Raw genomic sequence first — 23002 nt, 5'->3', positions numbered from 1 at the left:
AACCGAGTCAACTCAGTCAAACGGACCAACTTAGTCAGACGGGCCAAGTCACGTGGAGCTCCGGTTGTACCTTCCGTTTGCATCGGTGGCTACAAGTAGCTACTACCTTAGGGTGTGTTTGGCTCACAGTTGCAGGTCCGTGCAACTGAGCAGTTGAGTTGATCTTAAACAAGATCAACTCAACTTGATAGTAGAAGTTGCACGGACCAAGGCCTGTTTGGCTCGCAACTAGCAAATTGAATAGCAAACTGCAACTTAGGACTTAGAGAAAAAAATTAATTCGTCACTACAACTACTAATTACTTATCAATGTAATAAACTCGACATCAACAACGCCATTATGTCGATCCCTCCAAATTCGAGATTTGCTATTACGGAGGCCCCTCTTGCAAGTCTCTTTCCTAAGTCTAAGGCCGTCAAAAAAACTACTAAGGAACCTGTTGCACGAAAAAAAAAGGCGCGCGCTGCTGATGATACCCTTATTATTTCGGCTTCTACGATCTAATGCTGTATAGAAAAATCGCAAGCTGTTCTTTCGTCCGCATATATCGAGTATTTCGAAGTTTAGCTTTGCGTATCAAAAGGTCTTGAATGTATCGAAATCCTTCCCGAGTAACTCCTAAGTTGTTCTTGATTCGTAGTGGGTGGCCTGTAAGAAGCTCTTCCACCTATTGAAGGCTTGTCAGATCTGAAGTGTGCTGAGGCGTTTTTGCGAAATTGTTTTTGTAGTATTGAACGGCGGCGCAAGCTCCAATTGCAGCGACGATAATTCCAATATTGCGATTCCGTAGATTGCGCTTTTTCAGAATGGTTTTCGGAGACGGCATGATGAAAAGGTTGCGTGGTTGAGAATTATTAGAAGGAAAAAGAGTATAGAATAAGAAGGGGAGGGGGGGGCTGAAAAAAGCTTGCAACTTGAGCTTGCAACTTGGGACTTAGAGCTTTTTGCTCAAAGTCCGATTTGTATGGTGCATCTGCAGTTGCAAGGTCAGATGCACACTTTGCGAGATTTACGTGCACGAGCCAAACAGATTGAGGCAATTCTTGCATCTTGACGTGCAACTTGGAGATGCAAGAATATTTTGGTGGTGCAACTTGGCTTGCATCTGCGAGCCAAACACACCCTTACGTACTTAGACAGCATGCAAAACAAACTGAATCCACTCGAAGAACCGAATACGTATTCGGACCTTGCATCACCCTATGATATCAACAAAGGCTGTTGCATTTCGGATAAGCGGGCAATAAGATTATTCGAGCGATCTAATGAAAATGGAGACATCGTATTACGTCGACCTTGCGTTCCTTACGTTTAAATACTTTGGCATGTAATAAGAGGACGAGGTGTATAAGCCGCAATAGGGTTGTTGTAGGCGTTTTTTCTAGTTTGATAATAGGCTAATATCTTGGGCTTTCCTCCCGGGCCGTGCTCGAGGAGCGCCCTCCTTATACTACGTATAAAGAAGCATTTAGAGCATTTAATGAATGAGTTTATTCAGAAGGTAATTCAAGGCCGAATTTCATTATGTAACTATAATGTCAAGGAGTTATATTGACGTTAAAAGATGCAAATAGTAAGGTCAAAGTATTCCAAGCAAATATTGCGCCAAAGGCTATTTAGGATTTTAATATGCGGCCGCCTCTTGGAGCGGCGTAACTATTGATCCCCTTTGTTTGCTAAGTACGCTAAATGGCTAGCGTTCCTTCTCTCTCCTGAGTTACTGCGGTATCGTAGCTCTAATGCCTTTCCTGTCTAATACTACAATAAGAATATTTCTGCCTTTCGATTCTAAACACACGGAGTCCTCCCCACGCTTTCTAGTACTATCAAGTCTCATCAAACTTGTAGCTCTTGTCCAATGTTGTCCGATCAAGGGCACTATCATCAGTCAGTTTTCTTCCCTTAAGATCATAATTGGAAATAGAAAGGAGTTGTCTTACGCATCTGCCAACCTATATATCGTATACGCGATTAGCTTTATATGTAACTTGAAGGGATGGAATTTCTTACACCAACAGGGCTGCCGTTGTTACCCTCACATATGAAGGTTTGTCCTTGTGGGATTGAACAACCCTTCCGAAGATTGTCGTATGGGGCCTCACTAAGTCCGAATGTAATGCACTACGCGTGGTTGTTAGCTAGTGAGGTTGTTGGCAGAGCAGAGAAGCTTACACAGTACATATTCTGCCCAGGCTTATCAACCGAAAAATATTGTCAGCTTTTCAGAGCTCCTGAAAACGAGTGTATCAAGAGTGGTTTGCTTACGCATTTGGCGTCAGGGTTAGACCAGCCATAGTTGCAGTATAAACCTTCCTGTTGCTTCATTGCTACGACGCAGGGGACGAGGGCGAGGAGACCGGCGGCAAAGGTAGTGAGTTGCATCTTAAATAACAGGTAAAAGAAAGGAGCGTAATAGAAAGGAGCGGAAAAGAAAGGAGCGATAATGAGTTTGTGTGAAATTCTTTAAAAGAAAGGAGCGTAATAGAAAGGAGCGAAAAAGAAAGGAGCGATAATGAGTTTGTGTGAAATTCTTAATATGTGGAAGAGGTTGGGGGCCGAAGTTTTATATCTCGAATTCAGTCGGTTTTGACCAAATGCGAATCCCGTTTCATCGGTCTCTATGCGGACAGCATCTATATTGAAAATCTTTTTAATCATAAAATCGCAGCTGAAATAACTCTTGGCCAGCGATTTAAAACATTGCAATCTCTTTCCCCGGTAATCGTAAATAGATGAAACATGAGATCTCCGGTAGCGAGGGCAGGGAGTTCTGACTCGTGCGATATATTGTACCTACGGTACCTATACCTACACTGCAAGTTGGAGAATTAAGAGAGATATACCGAAGTACAGCCAGTACTATTAATTGTAGAGCTGTATAGACGTGACAATTACATGATAATAATTGAAAACAAGAGCTTTTTGGCCAGATATCAGGATGGGCGAAATTAATCTATGAGTAATAAATCTATTAGTAGTAAATTTTCGAACATTGAAAATGCGCGCGACCGGATTACGATGTGCAACAACAGCTAATCTCAAGTATCATGATATATTCAAAACTCTACCTTGGTCGTAGAACCAGTACTCGTGCGGCCAGTATACCCTCGTGTCGAAAATCATCCTAATTGTGAGACGGCCCTTCATTTTCACCTGATTTCGCTTAATCAGGTGAGGTACACCCTTGAGGTAAATTTTAGCCAAAAGTTCATTTGTAATCCTGCTTTCAGCTTGATAATTGATAGTTAGTCAACTATTATTTTTAAAGATTCTATTGCATGATCAAGCTTGTCCAGAATGACTAAAAGATTACGAATATATTTATCTTAAATTTCTCAAGACGAAGCGTGGATATAAAAAGATATTTGATGAATTTTTTGAAATTTTTTGATTGAAATCCGATCTTCCGCTTAATAATCAATGATTAATCAACCACTCTCTTCAAAGCTTCCTTTATATTAGCGAATCTGTTCCAAACTATTATGCGATGATGAAGATATTTGTCTTGGAGTTTTGTAGACGAAACTTGGATGCAAAAAGCTACTTAATTCGTTGAATTTGTAATTCTGATCCCCGCGACTTTCGAGACTCGTCAGGTGAGATGCTCCTCGGATTTAAGACATACATACCATAGCGTAATAAAGAAAGGACGCACCATTGCGAAACTGCTAGCGGCAAGAATTCTTGTAGCAATACAGTTTGCGAACAGTATAATATTAAGAGAATTGCGATGAGTTAACATCCTACATCCCAGGCGTAAGTGTCACCCCTCGAGGGTAAAGTAACTAAGGGGTCAAAGTAGAAACCAAACTTTTGAGGCACCCTCGAGGGGTAATACTTAGGCCTGTACCGTGGTATTTTAAACTAAATGTTCACTTAATAAGCTTAATTCGTCGGTTACTTTAAATTTAATCTGAAAAAGAAGAAAAAAAAATCCCGATCTGGCACCACCAAGGCGGGACAGTTAACTTGGCCCTTATACAATAGATAGAAAATCAACCAACCATTACATCGCAATTAATTTTGCATCAAGAGATGCATTGTATTGATTTTGATATTGATCAACTTATCAAATTTTGTTTACAGATTATTATTCCATTCTTGTGCTAGGTTAAAGTAGGAAAAAGTAAACCTTCTGGTGGTGTACTTTTCTTATACTACTATAACGTCACAGGCATGAATGAGTGTTTACACCCTGAGGGTAGGGTAACCAGGGGACCTCAAGTGGAGATTTTTAAACTTTCGAGGCACCCTCAGGCTGTAGCAATTCGAGGGGAGTGGTGGTACGTAGTACTGCGTCCCAGGCGTAAGTATTACCCCTTGAGGGTAGGGTAATCAGGGGCTTTATAGTGGGAACTAAACTTCCGAGGCACCCTCGAAGGGTAACACTTAGGCCTGTACCGTGGGTACTTTTCGACGTTACTTGTCCGTGCGTTAGAGTAGGCTTACCAGGTGCCTTTTACGGACGTTCAGCTCTTTCTTGCAGCAAAGGGTCTAAAGAGCCGAAATTAAATCATCGATACGCGACGTCTTCTAGAAGATATCGCCTCTTACCGGCGGTTCCGGACCTTCCTCTTTTCTCTTCGCGATCACCACGCACGACGACGATCTGAAATGAACGGGCATACCGACTTAGAAGTCTGATAGGATTTGCGATGGAGGAGGAACGGGTATAAGAGACGACTTAAAAAGTCTGATAGGATTTGCGATAGAAAAGGAACGGGTGGAAGAGATAAGATAGGAAAGGCTTGGTTCGATGAATCGAAAACACGATATTGCCCTTTCGAAAAAGCTTTTTTGAAAATATACCGGCTTTATATAAAGGCTACGAGCGCGAGCCTTTTGCGCTTTACGATAAAAGGAAACGGTATTTGTATCTAAACGGATCGAGGCCGCTCGTAAGGCTATACGTCGGTATTCGACAGTTGACGAAAGAAAAACTCGGCGCACATGATTATGAACTGCTTTTAGAAGGGTTATAGAGTATTTGCTATTTAAGAGAGCTCTTCTCTACCGTGGTTCTTACTCTCGATTCAATAGTACTTTATATATAATTCCTTTACTTAACACGTCGCCGTTCTTTATGGGAGGTCTCAAGGTCTAAGTAAGTATTGCGTTTTGGAGACCCGCCCGACGTTGATAGATATCATAATAAACAACAATTGTCCGTGCGTTAAGAGGCTTGGCGTATCCCAAACCTCAGCCTCATCAAGATCGCTCGAGTACGAGTACTCGAGACCTCTACCACCACCGGTGATCACCCTCCAGCTCGAAGATAAGCGTTGATAGAGATCGGTGAGAGAAAGAAGGTACGGCGGGTTAACGATAACTATCGATTTTGTTATCGATTTTGGTAGGTACTGTTGTATTATGCATATGTGTCAGAATTGGCGTGTGGACACTAGAATAAGCGAGGAACACGAAAAAACGGACATCTATCGAAACCCATCAAAAATACCGTTTCTACGTTCACCAACATTCATTCCAAAATCATTTCCTCGTATGTTATGATAGATTTAATTGTTCCCTATCGATTTATAGGACTCTTTATTTTATCAAGGTCGTAGTTGTCAAGATATCCGAAGCAGACGAGCTAAATTCAATCATTTGAGATAGTTCTTGGCTATATTTTCATTACATTTTTGATGTTTTGACTTGCATACAAATAGATGCATCTTTACATCCATTACGTCACTAGGCGTAGGTATTACCCCCCGAGGGTACGAAACAAGGGTTTTCACCAAGGGAAATAAGATTTTCGAAAAGGGTCGAAGCAGATCGGAGAAGCGTCCTACCAGATCAGGAAGATCGCAAAAGCGTATCGAGCAGGTTGCAATTTTAATTAAGGGGTACTTTAGCGCTGCCTTTTCTTACCTTCTTCTTTCTCAGCTTGATCTTCCGCTCTTGTCGATCACGACGATCTGGTTGTGGATAAAAAATTTACATCCAAGAAAGATATCGTGAAGTTTATTAAAGCTATCTTCGATTAAGAATGGTTGTTCAAGAAAGCGTGGGATTCGATCGGGAAAGATAGAATTTGTTGCTTTGATTAGAACTATAAGACAGCGGTGTTTAGACGTAATCGCGGCGGAAGGGTGCTACTACATGGCCTGGTAAAACAAAAGCTTATAAAAACAGCGAGAATCTACCCCTCGAGGGGTAATACTACTACTTACGCTTGCACCGTGGTATGATTCACATTTGTATAGCATCGTTTTCTAAGCATATACTAGTACGTAGTAGTCGTAGGTACCACGGTGCAGGCGTTATTGTTACACCCTTGAGGGTACCTCCAAAGTTTAAATTTTCACTTTAAGCCCCCTGGTTACCCCACCCTCAAGGGTATAACAATCACGCCGGCGACGTAGTAGTGCGTACATTTTTCCTTACGTTTAGATCAATAGTTGTAATTTAATAAGTGCTTTCTAGAAGTCTCCCCGCCTTGGTGGTGCCGACTTGCTGGAAGTCGGACATTTTCTTCGAGCTAAAATTCAAGGCCACCGGCAATTTACGGAGGTGCAAGCCCCAAAAGTTTGTCACCGCCTAATTCTGCCCGCCCATTTATGCTTTGACACGAAGTGTATTCGAATTCTTGGACTGGGTAGCAGATTCAGGCAGTGACTAACTTTTGGGCTTGCATGTACTACTACCTCCGTAGGTTTGATCTGTTTCTAGTACTACGTAGTACGTGGTAGTACTACTAGTAGTACCTCCGTAGAAATGAGCTTTGGGCTAAAACTTACGTTTGGGTATACCTCGCCTACCTACTTGAGTGAAAGTATGCGAAATGCTGGGCCACCTCGCAATTATCCATAAAGTCGTATTAATCATATAACGTCACAAGCGTAAGTGTTGCACCCTGAGGTTAGCTTAACCAGGGGGTTGAGAGTGGAGATTTAAACTTTTGAGGCACCCTCAGGCTGTAGCAATTCGGGGGGGGTGGGGGAGGGGGAGCGCTACCGGTATTTGAGCCTCCGTAGTCAGCTACTACGTACCTACTATACCTATTCAGAGTCTTACGATCGATTTTTCTCCGGCATGCAAGAGATCCACACATCAGTACAGTAGGAATAGATATGCCGGCCGGCCGTACGAATAGATTTCGATCAAAGCGTTCCGATATCGCAACCAAAACTCTTTGTAAAAAGCCCTCGATCATACTACTACGACTGTTTCCAAGCGGGCGGCCAAAGTTTTTTCCTTTCCTTTTGCTTCTTTTTCTTCTTTTTCTTCTTGTCCGGTTGCAACGGGTTTGACCGACGGCATTTGGTAATAGTAGGGTCGTAGTATCGTGTGTCGGGCGGGGGGGGATCCAGAACGCAATGCTTGGATCCTGGGGCCCCGGGTTTCTGATCCCGCGGTATCACGAACCCCTTAGGCGTGGCGCAGCCCCTTAAAAGCATCTCAAAAACAGTAATTTGTACCGAGCTGTAATTTGTCTCTCGAAAAATAACCGTCGAGAATACGTGTGGCCTCACGGGCGCGCCTCGATCCGTAGAAATGCAAACATCGTTCTCGATATAGTCGTAGAGCTATAAAGGCTCGCGTTCGTAGTCTTGGTGTAGGTAGAGTCGGTGTATTTGCACAGCGCTCTTATCGAAAGTGCAATGGCTCAAAATAAGCCCTTCCCTTCTTCCTCTCTCACACCCGTTGCCCTTCCATCGCAAATCCTCTTGGTCTTTTCAATCGGTGTGCCCGTCAGGTAGAGATGGTAGTCGGCATGGTAGTCGGCATGGTAGTCGAGCGGGAGTGAGGTTCGGAACCGCCGGTAAGGGAAAATCTCTTCGAGGAGTCGCCGCATGGTCGACCAACGGTATGTGCGGGGTACGGAAAGTCAGATTTTTTCTCTCTCCAGACTCCTTCCCCAAGCTCCCTGGTAGCTATGGCCGGGGGTCCTGATTCATGTGATGTACTAGTACTACGTACTACGGTACTACCATCGGGTGGATCCCTACCTCAAAGTTAGAAAATTAAGAGAAATATATCACGGGGTAAGTATCGTGGCGCTCCCTCAGTCACCAGAGGAGTAAGGGTGCAGGTACAACTGCATGGGTGGGGGTCAACGTGCATTTTTTTTTACGGAGGCACGTACTACGTAGCACAGCATTGAAGTCCCGCCAATTCCCCCTGTTTTGACACATATCGCTAAGTAGGAAAAGGTCAGCGAATTCGATTTTTCAATTTCAACTTTAATTTCAAGCGCTTGTTGAGAGTATGCCAGAGCGTGGTCGGGTTGTAACTGAGGCTCATGCGAAAGTCGGGAATTATTAGTATAATCTTTTTTTTTTATTTCTATCGGATATATCTTATATTCTCCTCGCGTTCAGCGACGCGAAGCGAAGGACAGTAAAGGTACTGCTCGATTAAGCTAGTCTGCCTAAATGGGTCAAAACAGGGGGTATTTACTTCAACGCTGCAGCACGGTATTGGTCATCATCAACTATCAAAGCCAGAAACCAAAAGTCATTGCGGCAAGGGCATCGCGGCGTAGCCCGTCGGCGTGACGGTCGTCACGTTACCATACACAACCCCGTCCTCGCTCGCCTGCCCGGCCCACGTGCTCTTCACCCCCCAGACGGCAACACTAACAACGACACCGTCGTTCAGATCCCTGGTCCTCAGCTCCATTGTATCCAGCACGCCTTCGGGGTAGAAGAGCGTCGTGCCAGTGCTGCGCCCGCCGTCCAGGAAGATCTCCAGCATCGAGCGATCGATGACCCCTTCTAGCGTGAAGGTGCCATCCGGGTTCAAAATGTTGGCGACGCTGAATCTATTCGTGAAGAAAGGGTTCGTCTCCGCAAATCCCAGGAGGTTGTGGCGGGACACCCAGAACGGGTTGTCGTAGCGGAAGTTTCCGGGTGTCCCGCCGAAGTAGAAGCCGCCCGTGATGGACTCCCGCGTCGACGAAGCCGTGAACGTGAAGTTCAGCGTTCCTGTCGCGAGCGCGGGCCGCGGAAGGCCGGTCACATTAACCTGGAAGTAGAGGGTCCCGCTGCTCACGGAGGAGTAGTCTGAGAAGATTGTCCCGTTGCCGAGGTTGGCGTCGATGGCCAGCTGTGTATCAAGGAGAGGCGTGAAATCGTACGGGGTTCCGACGAGTACCCACCCGCTGCGAGTGGCGTTACGGATGAGGTGAGCTCGCCGGGGGAGAGTCATTGCGCTTCTCCAGCCTTCACGCTCGCCGGTGGGCACCTCGTTGGTGTATTGCCAGTTGCTGGCCCAGGCAATGAAGACGGGATCCTCGGACTCGGGGACGCCGTAGAAGAAATGGCCGGCGTAGTTGTCCTTGGTGAAATCGAGGATACGGGCTGCATCGTCGACGGCTTCAAAGTGCGTGCCGTTGAAAGTGCCGGGGAAATACTGGGTAAAGGAACCACCAATTGGTCCTCCGGGGTTGATGCTGATGACCATGAGCCACATTGGTTCCTCACCGAGAACGGGCATGCGGACTAAGTTGGGGCATTCATATTGGAGGCCGAGAACTCCCATCCTTGTGAAGTTCGAAGCATGGGTCCAATTCTTAAGATCTGGGGAGGTGAAGATGCCAACGACGAAATCTTGTGAGTAGGCGATACTCATGACCCAGTGGTCCTCGTACCAGATGACCTTGGGGTCTCTGAACTGGGAAGATGGAGGGCTGGCTCTGAGCACAGGGTTTCCGGTGTAGTTCACGAAGGTGTAACCACCGTCGAGGGAGTAGGAGATGGCTTGGATCTGCTCGTGGGCCGTGTTGAGGGTGTAGATAGCAACTACACCGTTGTCCTGGTTCGGGAAGAAGCCGGAAGTGTTGTTGGGGTCGGTGACAACGCTACCCGAGAAGACCTGGGTATCCTCGGTTGCGTAAAGGGCGATTGGCTGATTCTCCCAAGTGTAGAGATCTTTGGATGTGGCATGTCCCCAATGTTGGTTACCGGCCTCAGGACGTGCTGGGTTGTCTGATGGATCTGTTAGCGGAGAAAGTGACGAGTGACGGAAGACTTGCATTGATAGTAAAGATGCCATGTCCCATTGGCATCGAGAAAGCAGCCATTGGGGTCATTCATGAAGTTCGACGGCGGTGAAAAATGGATTTGGGGACGCCATTGACCACTGTAAACGCCAGGAACCGGCGTTCCCGTCGGCACACCAGCGTTATAAGCAGCAGGGGCGACAGCCGACGGAATCTGTGCAGCTGCCAGGTTGGCAAGAGCCGCAGTCAGTGCAAGTCCTTGAAACAACATGATGCTGACAACAAAAGTCTGGAGGGAGAAGCTGTGTATGACCGGGTGGCTGGCTGGCTGTCTGGTGGAAATAGCAGCGGGTAGAGCTTGCTTTTATATTACTACTTTCTACTATAGCGACTCGGAGTAGCTGGACCTTTGAGTTTATTTTTACTGTGCTATTCACCCCATACAGCATAGTACGTATTTTTGACGGTGCAATTAACGAAGCCGAAGCCAAGAGCTTCCCACGGGCTTCCCAAGGGCTGTACCTGGTTGACCACCTGCCAGCAATCTCGAATCTGGAGATTCCCACATCGTTGCGGGAGCGGCTGCGGGGGGGCTCTGACCCAATTTTCCTAAATTCTCACCCAGTAGCAGAACCTGCCCAGAACAGCTAGGAGGTAACCTTATACCTTTGGAAGCGGCTCTACTCCACAAGACATCTAAGACTGTCAGGGAGCAAGGGGGGCCTGGCTTCAAGCGCGGGCCGAAGGAATGAGCGAAGCGAGCCACATGGTGGCTAGAGGAGCTCTTGTCGTGCAGGGATAAGAGGAGGAGAGAGCTAGGAGACTTGAAAGGAATTGAAAGAAATGAAAGGGAGAGACCGGTGGAGAGGTGGAGGAGCAGCAAGAGCCACAGAGGAGGAATCGTTCTTAGGTAATAACAGCTCGCTTCAGATCCCATCTCCCATGTGGCTGTGCGCCAAGTTGACATGTATGCACTACTACCTACTTTCTAGTCATACCATTGAAAACAAGGCCAGTGTAAGCGCTGACTCGTCGATGTCGCCGCCCTCTACAAGCTTTATTTTCCATCTACCTTCCTGAAGCGGGGTTTGTTGTTATGTACAACTAGAAGGAGGAGGTCACAGGTGAGAGGGAGGAAGATTGATGATCGCGTAAATACGAGCCGGAACCAGCGATTCTGGATATAACCGTGCGCTCCTATAATCAAGCCAAACATAGAGTCCAATCTACGCTTAGCCAACTATTCACAGCGTGGGAGCCTTTTTCCTCGGTTTAAAAAGATCAACGCACGAGTGGTATATGGTGCCAGCGCTTCCCTCGCATGACTTGAAAAACAGAGTTCGGTCTCTCCACTTGAGAGATTATGCTCGCCGCTCAGTCAACAGCAGACAGAGAACCTTTTTCTGGGGTTCTCTGAATAGCCTATTTTCGATGGGCTCTTGGTCGCCTTGGATGAAGTTCGTGTACCCTGCCATACCTACGGACATGCGAACCGTTCCTAAAGTAGTAGGTCGCACACTTTAACTCTAAATTCCGATCACACGCTCCGCCGCCCGGTTCTACTTAGGGGAGTCGATTAATCGCCTTAATCGCCTGGGCCGCCCTTCCGTAACCCCCTCATGGCCCATGGGGTCCCCTCATAGGGGTCTCCTCCATCTGAAGTGTCCAGTTTTCTGACGTTATCATCCGATGGCTTGGATGCCTGACGATCTCGAAGTCGGGGCCTCGCTTATCAAAATGAGCGCGCAACAGCGCTTTCTCTGACAGCCGAAGACATATTTAATACATTATCAATAGATCCGGGTTTGCAGATAATGCATTTACAACGTAAGACTCACACCGAGGGATGTCAAACCTCGAAAAAGTATGGATTCAAAAATCAAATCCGGCGCGTCCACGATCACGTTGTCACAGCTTTACTGCTGACAGACGCGCCGAACTCGGCGTTGACACGGTAACGATCCGGATGATTACCTCCGTAACAGGCGCGCTTCTAAAAATTCTGCCGGGCTGGCTGATTACTAAGCGAGGAAAGTCCTGGGTACCAAAAGGCGGTGACCAGAGGCGGCGACGGGCCTGACGCTGAGGTAAGGGACCGTCCATGGCACGTCACGTCGCGACTTTGGTTGTTGTGATGTGACTTGACGTGATTAACGTGATGTGATGTTGTGATGTTGTGATGTTGTGACGTTGTGATGTTGTAATGTCCCGTATTTATTTCCCAGCAGCTCTGTCTGATCATTCTGGTCCAATCAGTCCCCGTGACCCTTGAATACAAGTCGACCACTCGGAGGACGGCCTGTCGCGTCGCGGCTGTCGTTCTCCTTCATAATAAAAGAGAAAAGAGCCTCGGGCAGGTGTCGAGTGGACGAGTCGATGCAACGCTTAGATATTATCATTACTGCTTTCGGGCTTTGTTTTGATACGGCCTCGCAGCGCGACGGGAGGTGAGGTCTGTTCTGAGGTCGCTGAACGCTGTACTGCACTCTCCGTAGGGTAGGGGATTATTCACTGTCTCTCGACATCTGCCTCGATTGTATACCTACTTACTTACTTACCTACCTAACCTATCATCTTTCACCTTTGTTCTATCAATCCATCATTCACCTTTGCTCAAAATTTTCCATCTCTTTTCCGTGGAAGCTGAAGTCGTTCGTTCCCCCTCGGTCACTTGCTTTAGATTTTTTTGTAGGGCGCTTAGAACGGTTTAGCGCGAGGAGGCTCAAAGCACGTTCACCACGACTCCAAAGAATTGGTCACAACAACACCCCCCCACCGATAATTCCAACTTTCGAGGACGACGGCTATTGCACCTGGAGGAGGATCGCTGCTGATAATCTTGGAAGAATTGCGACCCTGAAGAAGGCCTACGAGGAATTATTCTCGGTGTTTCATCCCAGATTCCGAGGTAGCAGGTGGCAGAGGCAGCCATCGTCAGCAACAATTGTCAAAAACAATTGTCAACTCACCACCTCTCTACCAACGAAGGCGCGAATTCACAAACGCGACTTGCTTCAGCGCGCGCTGGAGTCTCAGAGGAACTTCTCCATCAACATTGAAGTCCCCACAACCTGTCAAGCAAGGCCGACCCTGGAATTGGCTCCATTTGCTCCGTCAAACGAATACCATGGGAGCCCAAGAAGAGCTCTACAGCTCTGGAATATCCCACGTGCATATTGCAAAGGCCCTGAATGCTTCGAACACGCCGCCTATGGCCACTTCACCCGGCAGCACGACCCCCCCTCTTCCAGTGGCCGAAAAGAGAAATTCTGAGCGGAAAGCCATGGAAGATAGTGCGCGGCATGCCAGAGCCACTGGGACGCCTGGTGTAGAAGCAGTGGACCCAAATGCTTTGAGCAAGGCACTTTTGAAGGAGTTCGAGGATGCTGGGAGACCGCGGGATGTGACACCTGGAGGAAGCCCGAGTCGCAAGAGGCAACGAGTGTATGGAGACAGGTAAGAGACATCTTTTTTGTGCGCGCGCATGGATGGCTGGGTCTGCCGCATCTTATCGCGTGGTAGCGGTGGGTCGCGGGGGCAATATAGAGTTCATATTCGAGTTGGGCCATTTTCACCCCTCCAGCATTCATTCGATCCGACTCCCCAATTTGATAGTATTAGTACTGAGAGACTTCATTCAGATTCATTCCCAACAGAGAAGGACAGGATCTCCAAGCCAGCTTCAGTCTACTTCCCGACGAAGGATCCCCTGCGACACCTTCCAAGCAAAAGAAGCGCCCTCCCTATGGCGAGCTTCATTTCCAAAGGAGTAAGCACCACTTCCATCCTTGAGTTGCACAGTCTCATGCTGACTGAGTGATAGCTGAGGAAGCGAACCAGACTTATTCGAACCTGCTTCGATCAGAGATTTTCGACAACACTGTTCCTCAATCTACCACACCAAACCGTTCCTCCGATTCCAGCTTACTACAATCCTCACGCTCAACGACTGTTCATGACCCGACACGCTCACATACACCTCCCAATAATTCTTCTAATGCCCCCCTTCCAGTTTCCATGACGCCATCGACACCACACAAGAATCTCTTCACCTACATGTCCCCGAGACACCACACAAACATTGCTGGCCATCCTACGCCCTCGAGGACACCGCAAAGCCGACATGGACCCCATTTGAACGCAAGATCGGAAATATACAGCCTTTCTCCTGTCCGTCTAGGAAGCCAACAAATGTTACTGAGTCCTCGTAAACAACCTCGCGCTGTCAGCAAAGTGCCATACAAAGTCTTAGACGCCCCAGATCTAGCCGATGATTTCTACCTCAATTTGGTAGACTGGGGAAGTAGCAACACGCTTGGTGTTGGACTCGGAAGCTGTGTGTACATGTGGAACTCCCAATCAGGCAAAGTCGACAAATTATGCGAACTTCAAGACGATACCGTGACAAGCGTATCGTGGATTCAACGTGGCTCTCACCTTGCCGTTGGAACGGGGAAGGGGCTAGTCCAGATCTGGGATGCGGAGCGGAGACGACGATTAAGAACGATGACTGGACACACAGCACGTGTTGGAGCTCTCGCCTGGAACGACCATATTCTCACCTCGGGCTCCCGTGATCGCTTAATTTATCACCGCGATGTTCGAGCACCAGATCAATGGCTCAAGAAACTCGTAGGTCACAAGCAAGAAGTCTGCGGCTTAAGATGGAATTGCGAAGACGGTCAACTAGCGTCCGGCGGCAACGACAACAAACTCATGGTCTGGGACAAGCTGAACGAGACCCCCCTCTGGAAATTCAGCGAGCATACGGCAGCCGTAAAAGCTATCGCCTGGTCACCCCATCAACGCGGCCTTCTCGCCTCTGGAGGAGGAACCGCCGACCGCAGAATCATCTTCCACGATACACTACGCGGTACGGTTGTCAATGAAATCGACACTGGTTCGCAAGTCTGCAATCTCGCTTGGAGTAAGAACAGCAACGAGATTGTCAGTACGCACGGCTACTCACAGAACCAGATCGTGGTGTGGAAGTACCCGAGCATGACGCAGGTCGTGAGTCTCACCGGACACACCTATCGTGTACTATATCTGGCCATGAGCCCAGATGGGCGCGTGATAGCCACGGGTGCTGGGGATGAGACACTGCGCTTCTGGAACGTATTTGGGCGGAAACCAGGACACCGAGAGGAGAGTAGTGCCGGAGGTGGGAGTAAGCTCGGAGATTGGGGTGTCATCAGATGAGGAAAGGGGGGCCTCTCTTAACCTTGTGTACGCGTGCAGCAAACCAACCAAAACGAGCGGAGTTCGGCGATGGCGAAAGGAAGGCTTTTTTACGATGAGCATGATTGAACGGCGTTCTCGGCTTGTGCTAACACGGAACCTGGTCTGTCTGGAGCGGGGAGTTGGTTCGCTTAGCTTCATGGTCGGAGGAATGGGGGGGGGAGGGGGCGGGGTTGCTTTCTTACCCACTTGCCCAACCTTGCTTAGGGGGTGGTAGGGGAGGGGAATCTGAGCGCTTAATCTTTTCTTTTACCATCTGCTCTACCAAAGAGGGTAGAGGAGAATCGACACGGGCGGGATAGCTGAGCCTTTTTTCTCTGTATCATGCAACTTGTGTAGCTAGGCAGACGCCGTCTGGTCTGTTCCTCGCTGGGGATCTCAGGTTCTGACAGATAGAGAGACGATACCTTGCAACACATACACACACATACACACACATATACAGCTTAGTGAAGTGTTATTATCCACATGTGACAAGGGGAGTAATCGACTTTGAGGAGAGTTCAGAGTTCGAAGCTCTATTTGTAGCTCGTAACTTGTAGCTGGGAAGACAGAGAGACTTTTGAGGAGGAGGAGGAATTACTCACTGCCTACTTCTTAGGACGGGACAGATAGGTACGTTATTTTCATTCTCAATGTTGTTTTCGATTTTGTTTTGCGCATATAGTATTCGTGGATCGATCGATCAATCGATTATTACTTGGTATATCTATCGCCGTTACTGCGTACGTAAACAGAGCTGCACAAAGAACTGATCCTTAACGCCTTGTGGTATATCCTCCCTCGCTCGCTCCCTCCCTCATGCCTCAAAATCCTTTGCCAGCGAGCCCTACGGCTGAAAAGCAACGAGAAGCTTACAGGCGACTAACCCATTCCGAGTAAAAAGAGTGCAAGTGCTATCAATGTTGCAAGTTAAGCAAACATCAGGAAAATCACTGCGGCACATCCCCGACTTTCCTCTCCCTTGCCACGTCCTTCGCTCCGCCATCCATGTCCATGCCCGTACTGCCCCCGTCCTTCAGCAAGGGGATATTATCTACGCTGCGCGGTCTCTCATTGCTCTGGCCATCCCCATCGCTCCCCAGCTCCGGGCCCAGCTCCGCACCTCCTTCGGCCCTAGGCGTCATGTCCGGGCTGTTCTGCCACTTTGACACCTCCTTCTTCATGGCCTCCAGCTCGTTCTGGAAGCGCTTGCCGAAAACATCGATGTAGTATGTCGCGCCATTGTACACCGACCAGCAGAACACTGCCATCAGGAAGCTCGCCGACGCGTGTCGGTACCAGAACCACAGCGGGCATGGCAGCATCGTGGCCACTGCGTACGAGTATTGGATCAGCATAAAAGCGGGCTCTTGCAGCGCTTCGGGCAGGGAGAGCACGATTTTCCCGATCCAGGCCTTGGAGTAGGATTTCCGCAGCCAGGTGAAGGATGTTGGACGGCCGGCGGCGATCTTCTCGCGGCGTCGGATAGTGATCAAGAAGTGGTAGGAGAGTTGCCAGACAAGGTAGGGGATGGTGGACCAAAGGGTCATATCGAAGAGGGAGTAGTGGGTTTTGGAGCCGGGGAGAGAGGTCTTGATGGTGTAGATTGCGTTGAAGCGCTGTTCTTGGTGCTCCGGGCTGATGAGATGGACGAGGCAATGAAGTGTTACACAGGGCATGATGTGGATGAAGAGACTAGTTACTTTGTCGAAGCTGTGGAAGACCATGCTGTTTCTCCACATGGCGATGGCGATGGCGTTGTTGCCGAAGGCTAGGCAGTAGGTGCTTATAAAGAGGCGCTTGGAGTTCGGGAAGAACCAAATGGTGCACATGCAAAGAAAGTTGACGAAGTAGCAGAGGTCGGCCAGGAAGTAATGGTAGCCTATTTTGTGGTAGGTATAGTAGCGGATGGGCATGAAATAGAGGAGTTGCGCTGTGTACCAGTAGTGGAAGAGCTCGGGGTAGCCGCCGATGAGGTATCCACTGATCAGAACATTAAGGACTCCGCATATAAAAGCGACCTTCTCTCGGGCTGTTACAGCCTTTGTATCATTCCACCGTCTCCCGAGTCGATCGACATTATCACGCATACGCTTCCTGTATCGATCCAACTGCTCATCTGCTGTCGGGACTCGTCTCCGCCATTCCTCAACCACACGCTCTTTTGCATGACTGCCGCGAGTCTTCAACACATCTCGCTGCCTGCGTACTTTCTCAGTCTGCGCAGATATGTTCCGCTGTATCTTCTCTAATCGTTCGGGGAGGGCAAAGTTTTCCAGCAGGTCGAAGACCGTAAGTTTGTCCAGCGGCGGAAAGCCCTCCCAGTCCTCCTGATAAGAACTACTTCCGGAGAACGAGGGGTTTCGGGACATTCGTGGACTGCCAGGAGTCGATGCAGACAAGATAGGCGTCTTCATTTCTTCTGGCGGCGAAGAGTCCGTTGGAGAGCCTGTGTCGCGAGCCAATTCTGGTTCTGGTGACAGCATGCCAGTCTCTGAACCTTGTCCGGGCTTTACCGGTATGGGGAGAGGTTCCGACATTTTGAATATTGAGCGGCGATGGACGGTGGGTGAGGAAACTCTGAGCGAGACTCTCCGCAGAAGTCTTCCCAGTTGCGCATGGGCGTTAGGTTCAGGAGAATGTAAACGTGAAGTTGTGTTGGTAAGTTACATCATCGACCGCCAAGCTGAGGTTCGTCTAGTATGCAGGTATCTTGGCCTTTGAGAGTCCGGGGATCAGCCGATCAGGACGCTGAAGAATCTCTTGCTGTAGACCTTTTTATTTTCTGTCGAAGAGATAAAGGAAGCATATAGCCCCTTTTCTTCACATCCAAGCTCTTGTATTCCGAGAGTTCTTTTTGGTGTAGAATACGGCACGTGAGTCGAGTCCATTTACTCAGCTTCGGCGTCAAACTTGCAGGGACCTCCACAAAATTCTGACACGTGACATATATTTTACACCAGATCGCGTCGGCAGCATCTCGCGACGTTCAACAGGCACTGCTTCCGCCGTGAACCCCACATCTTCCGCCATCCATACAGCCCTTTGACGCGACTCTGTGACTGCAATCGCGACCTCAATATTGATGCGCGTCAATTTATTCGACTCATAGTTGCTACGACGCCGAAGGCGCAATTCTGCCAGCGCGTGTTACCCTCTTCCTCCCTCAACACGCCCACGCGTCGACCTCGATATGGGGAAGTTAATCCGCCTTGAGCTCTTCAGTATGTTAGCCGCGTATCTTGTATGATTCCTGGCCTGGGCTTACTGCGCAACAGATTTCAAGTCTTACAAAGGCCACCACACCCTTCTTTTCGGCGATGCCTACTTTACCTCCATCATCGGCCCCAATGGCTCGGGGAAATCCAACTCGTAAGTCAACCAACGATCGGGCTCGTTATGCGTGTCGCTAAGTGCAAATAGCATGGACGCGATTTCGTTCGTGCTTGGTATCAAATCATCCCATCTTCGATCAGCGCATCTCCGAGACCTCGTCTACCGTGGGCGAGTTTTGAAGACATCCAAAATCAATGATGACGGTTCTGCAGTAGCCCCGGGTCAGGATGGCGACGCGAACGGCGATGGAGAAGCTTCTGATGGGGAGTCGCAAGCACAACGCCCTGGTCGCAACGATCCCAAGAGCGCGTGGGTTATGGCTGTATACGAGGACGATGCTGGCGACGAGCAGAAATGGAAGCGCACAATCACCAACCAAGGCTCTAGCGAATATCGGATCAACGATCGCGTGGTCACTGCGTCACAGTACAATGAATCCTTGGAGACTGAGAATATTCTCATAAAAGCGCGGAACTTCCTTGTCTTTCAGGGAGACGTCGAGGCCATTGCATCCCAATCACCCAAGGACCTCACTCGACTGATCGAGCAAATCTCGGGAAGTCTGGAATACAAGGCAGAATATGAGCGATTAGAGGAAGAGTCCGGACAGGCAGCCGAGAATCAAAACTACAACCTCCATCGTCGTCGCGGCATCAACTCTGAGATCAAACAATACCAGGAGCAGAAGAAAGAAGCCGAAGCGTACCAGGCTAAGGCAGATGAGCGTGACGATGCGATTGTTACGCATATCCTCTGGAAACTCTACCACTTCCAGCGCGTAATGGAGGAATCTACGGCCAGTATTCAGGAACATCAGGAAAATCTGAAAGAGTATCGGCGAGGTGTTGAGAAGTACGAAAAGACTCTCGAGGAAGCTCGCCAGGCCCAGGCCAAGGTCAGTAGGGATGTCGCGAAAGTGGAGCGAAGCATCAAGAATAAGGAGAAAGATGTCGAGGCAAAAGAGAACAGTCTGGTACCTATCGATGAAAAGGTGGACCTCAGCAACGCCGATATTGAGAAAATTCGACGAAGAATCGAATCTGTCATGAAGGAACGGGAGAATCAGGCCTCTCTAATAGAGCGCTCAAAAAAGGATCTTGCGATCATTCAGAAGGCCCAAAAACAGTTCGAGCTCCAATGGGAGGAAACTCTGAAGAAGCAAGGAAAGCAATTGAGTGATGCCGACTTCAAGGAGTACAATACTCTCAGATCTCAAGTGATGGCAAAGACTGCAAACAATCAGTCCAAGCTGGAAAATCTTGTGCGACAAATGAAAACTGATGAGGTTACAGTTAACAGCCTCAAAGGAAAAGTCGAAGCGTTTCGAGCCTCTATTGAAAAGCTCGAGGCTGAAGTCAATACCATCAGCGAGCGCAAGGAGACAACGAGGCAGGCCGTCAAAGATATCTCAAAGGAGATCGACTCCAAAAAGAAGGAAGTCAACCATATCCAGTCAGAACGTGTTCGTATCAACCAGTTGCACACAGAAAAGGAGGAAAAGCTGCAGGCTTTGTTGAGGACCATTGACGAAGCGAACTTTGGCCGCAGACAAAATGACAAGGAACAGAGGACGAAGGATACGATTATCGCACTCAAGCGTCTTTATCCGGGTGTGCGTGGTCGTGTTGGCGACTTGTGTAAACCAAAACAAAAGAAGTACGAGGAGGCCGTTAGCACTGCTCTCGGCCGGGACTTTGACTCTGTGGTTGTTGATACTGAAAAGATTGGCACAGACTGTGTCCAGTACCTAAAAGATCAACGCTTCAGCCCGATGACATTCATTCCCCTCGATAACATCAAAGTCTCTGCTCCCGATGCGAATCTCAAAGGGCTCCCGAAGGCTCGCCTCACTATCGATACAATTGACTTCGATTCTTCTCTGGAACGAGCAATGGCATATGCTTGTGGCACGTCTATTGTATGCGACGATCTGAAGACCGCCAAAAACATTGTCTATGAGAGAAAAATGCAAGTCAAGGCCGTTACGCTTGAAGGCTTCGTCATCTACAAAGATGGACCAATGACCGGTGGTCGTATGCCCGAGAACAAAAACAATAAGCGAAAGTTCGGCGACGATGACATCCAGAAGCTTAAAGGCCAGGCCGAGAAGTTCCGTGAAGAGATTGAGGCACTCCCTAAGGTCAATCGCAGAGGCGCGGTGGAAGAGAGCCTTCAGAATGAATTAGCTGGCCTGGAGCAGCGCCTGGCCTACTCGAAAAGCGAGCTCGCCGCATTTGAACAGAACCTTGCAAGCAAGAAGAAAGAGCTAGCCCACGAGCAGCGTCAATTGAATGAAATGCAGCCTAAGTACGAGGAGAAGGAATCTGGTCTTGAAAACATTACCGAAAAGGTAGATGAATTCAGGGATGCTGTGGCCAAAGTGCAAGATGAAGTTTTCTCTGAATTCTGCAAGAGACTCGGTTATGCCGACATTCGTGCCTACGAAGCTCAGCAAGGCAGTCTGGAGCAAGAAGCTGCTGAAAAGAAAAGCTCGTTCGAGGTGCAGAAGCAAAGATTGACTACAACACTTAACTGGGAAGTCAATCAACATAAGGAGATCGCTATGCGACTCCAGCGTCTTGAAGATCGTGTCGAGACCCTCAGCAATAATATTGAGGAACTCGGGCAGGAGAAGGCAGCTCTAGAAAATTCCATCGATATCGACAGAGCTGAGATTACTACATTCGAGGACGAAGTGCACAAGCTAAAGGAAAAACTTGCAGCAAAGAGCGAAAAGGTTAACCAGGCTCGAAACGAGCTTCAAAGGCGGAGCAAGGAGATTGACATGCGGACTAAGGCAATCACCGCCCTCGAGGCGGAGGTACAGCGCAACTCTGCCGGCCGGTACGCAATCCTCCGGCGATGCAAGCTGGAGCAGATTGCAATTCCTTTGGCGCAACACTCGAGGAAACTCGATTCTCTGCCCGTTGATGATAATGTTCTCCAGGCCGACCCTGATGCCATGGATGTCGACGAGGACGAGGAAGCGCCTCAGCAATTAAAGGATTATGGCATCGAGGTGAACTTTGATGATCTCGATGACGACTTGCAGAAAGTAAGTCGGTCTTGCCAGCTTCAGAGAGGCCTCCACTAACATTCTGATAGCCCGATGAGGAAGAGGTTGAGGAGCAATTGCTTCAGCGTATCACTGATCTGAGTGCTGAACTCGAGAAGCTGAATCCGAACATGCGCGCGATTGATCGACTAGACGGTGTTGAGGCACGTCTAAAAGCTACCGAAAAAGACTTTGAGGATGCTAGGAAATTAGCCAAGAAATCGAGGGATGCATTCCTGGAAGTCAAGGAGAAGCGCTTTGATCTGTTCAACAAGGCTTTTTCACATATCTCGGAGCAGATTACCCATGTCTACAAAGATCTTACTCGATCCTCGGCATTCCCTCTTGGCGGCCAGGCGTACCTAGATATCGAAGACAGCGATGCGCCATACCTTTCCGGCATCAAATACCATGCTATGCCGCCTCTGAAGCGTTTCAGAGACATGGAGCATCTTTCGGGAGGAGAAAAGACAATGGCAGCCCTCGCACTTCTCTTCGCTGTGCACTCGTATCAACCCAGTCCTTTCTTCGTTCTTGACGAGGTTGACGCTGCTCTTGACAATGCCAATGTTGAGAAGATCAAGAACTACATCCGAGAGCATGCAGGTCCTGGCATGCAGTTCATCGTCATTAGTTTGAAGACGGGTTTGTTCCAGGGCAGTGAGAGCTTAGTGGGTGTTTTTAGAGACCAGGAGGCCAACAGCTCGAAGACCTTGACGCTCGATGTAAGTTCTCTCCAACGTCCAAGATTTCGTTGACTAACGATTATGCAGTTGCGCAAGTATGTATGATTGTACGATTATGATTCTCACGTGTAAGCTCGAGTTGCAGGCAGATGAAAACATGATCAGATTGCTGAGAGGGATATCGGAGGGGGTCCCAGCATCGGCGATCATCTTGCACATACCACGATTAAGGATGGGAATAACTTTGTTGGAAATTCGCGGCTACTTGAGGTTTGAGTGTTACGGGGGATGCTCGGCGGTTCTGTAGATGAACAATGATTCATTCTCCGCATTCCACACACCGCTCTGGAGACCTGGAAATGTGATGATCTTCTTTGATTCGAGATTGGAAACATACCGAAGTTAGGTACCTAGGTAGGTAGGTCCTCTTTGCCAGTAGATTCAGGCCGGCGCCGATTGTCACCAAACCTGCCTGCCTCCCTCATTGACAGCACCCTCACAACAGCATTTCACTTCATTCCCTGCGCTGTCTCGAAGTCTACCCCATCCGAATAGATCTTTCTGTCAGCAACCTCCACTCACTCAATATTTATAATGCTCGTCTCTTGCGCTTCTTCCATGGCCTTCGTCGAACTTACTGCTGGTGGCCACTCCGTTATTCGCATCTCCTCTTCAAACGAGGAGATCATGGTACGCAGATAGATACCTAGATAGTAGGGAGGCTTAATGCGACTGACTGACTCCCTTTTGAA

The 23002-nt window shown here is 48.6% G+C and overlaps 5 protein-coding genes across 5 annotated transcripts; 2 read left to right on the top strand and 3 right to left on the bottom strand.

Moving 5' to 3' along the window:
• Positions 1–1827: 1827 nt before the first annotated feature.
• Positions 1828–2295, bottom strand: L3040_000998 (uncharacterized protein; the record flags this gene model as incomplete). Its single annotated transcript, XM_066155390.1, has 5 exons — positions 1828–1879; positions 1942–1953; positions 2012–2122; positions 2174–2194; positions 2267–2295. The coding sequence occupies 5 exons, from the start codon at positions 2293–2295 to the stop codon at positions 1828–1830; spliced, it is 225 nt and encodes a 74-aa protein (XP_066013409.1).
• Positions 2296–8464: 6169 nt separating this feature from the next.
• On the bottom strand, positions 8465–10221 carry L3040_000997 (uncharacterized protein; the record flags this gene model as incomplete). Its single annotated transcript, XM_066155389.1, has 2 exons — positions 8465–9936; positions 10089–10221. The coding sequence occupies 2 exons, from the start codon at positions 10219–10221 to the stop codon at positions 8465–8467; spliced, it is 1605 nt and encodes a 534-aa protein (XP_066013408.1).
• Positions 10222–13077: 2856 nt separating this feature from the next.
• Positions 13078–15152, top strand: L3040_000996 (uncharacterized protein; the record flags this gene model as incomplete). The annotated part of the gene is made up of 3 exons (XM_007297835.2): positions 13078–13406; positions 13592–13719; positions 13774–15152. 3 exons carry the CDS (start codon positions 13078–13080, stop codon positions 15150–15152), a joined length of 1836 nt encoding a protein of 611 aa, XP_007297897.1.
• A 971-nt stretch (positions 15153–16123) lies between these two features.
• On the bottom strand, positions 16124–17713 carry L3040_000995 (uncharacterized protein; the record flags this gene model as incomplete). Its single annotated transcript, XM_007297834.2, has 1 exon — positions 16124–17713. One exon carries the CDS (start codon positions 17711–17713, stop codon positions 16124–16126), a length of 1590 nt encoding a protein of 529 aa, XP_007297896.1.
• Positions 17714–18366: 653 nt separating this feature from the next.
• On the top strand, positions 18367–22355 carry L3040_000994 (uncharacterized protein; the record flags this gene model as incomplete). Its single annotated transcript, XM_007297833.2, has 5 exons — positions 18367–18397; positions 18452–18545; positions 18597–21564; positions 21615–22289; positions 22338–22355. 5 exons carry the CDS (start codon positions 18367–18369, stop codon positions 22353–22355), a joined length of 3786 nt encoding a protein of 1261 aa, XP_007297895.2.
• Between the last annotated feature and the right edge of the window lie 647 nt (positions 22356–23002).

Source organism: Drepanopeziza brunnea (assembly GCF_022702325.1).
Source record: "Drepanopeziza brunnea f. sp. 'multigermtubi' strain 214-2 chromosome Unknown ctg1, whole genome shotgun sequence".
Lineage (NCBI taxonomy): Eukaryota > Fungi > Ascomycota > Leotiomycetes > Helotiales > Drepanopezizaceae > Drepanopeziza > Drepanopeziza brunnea.
This window is presented reverse-complemented; position numbering and strand designations above follow the sequence as displayed.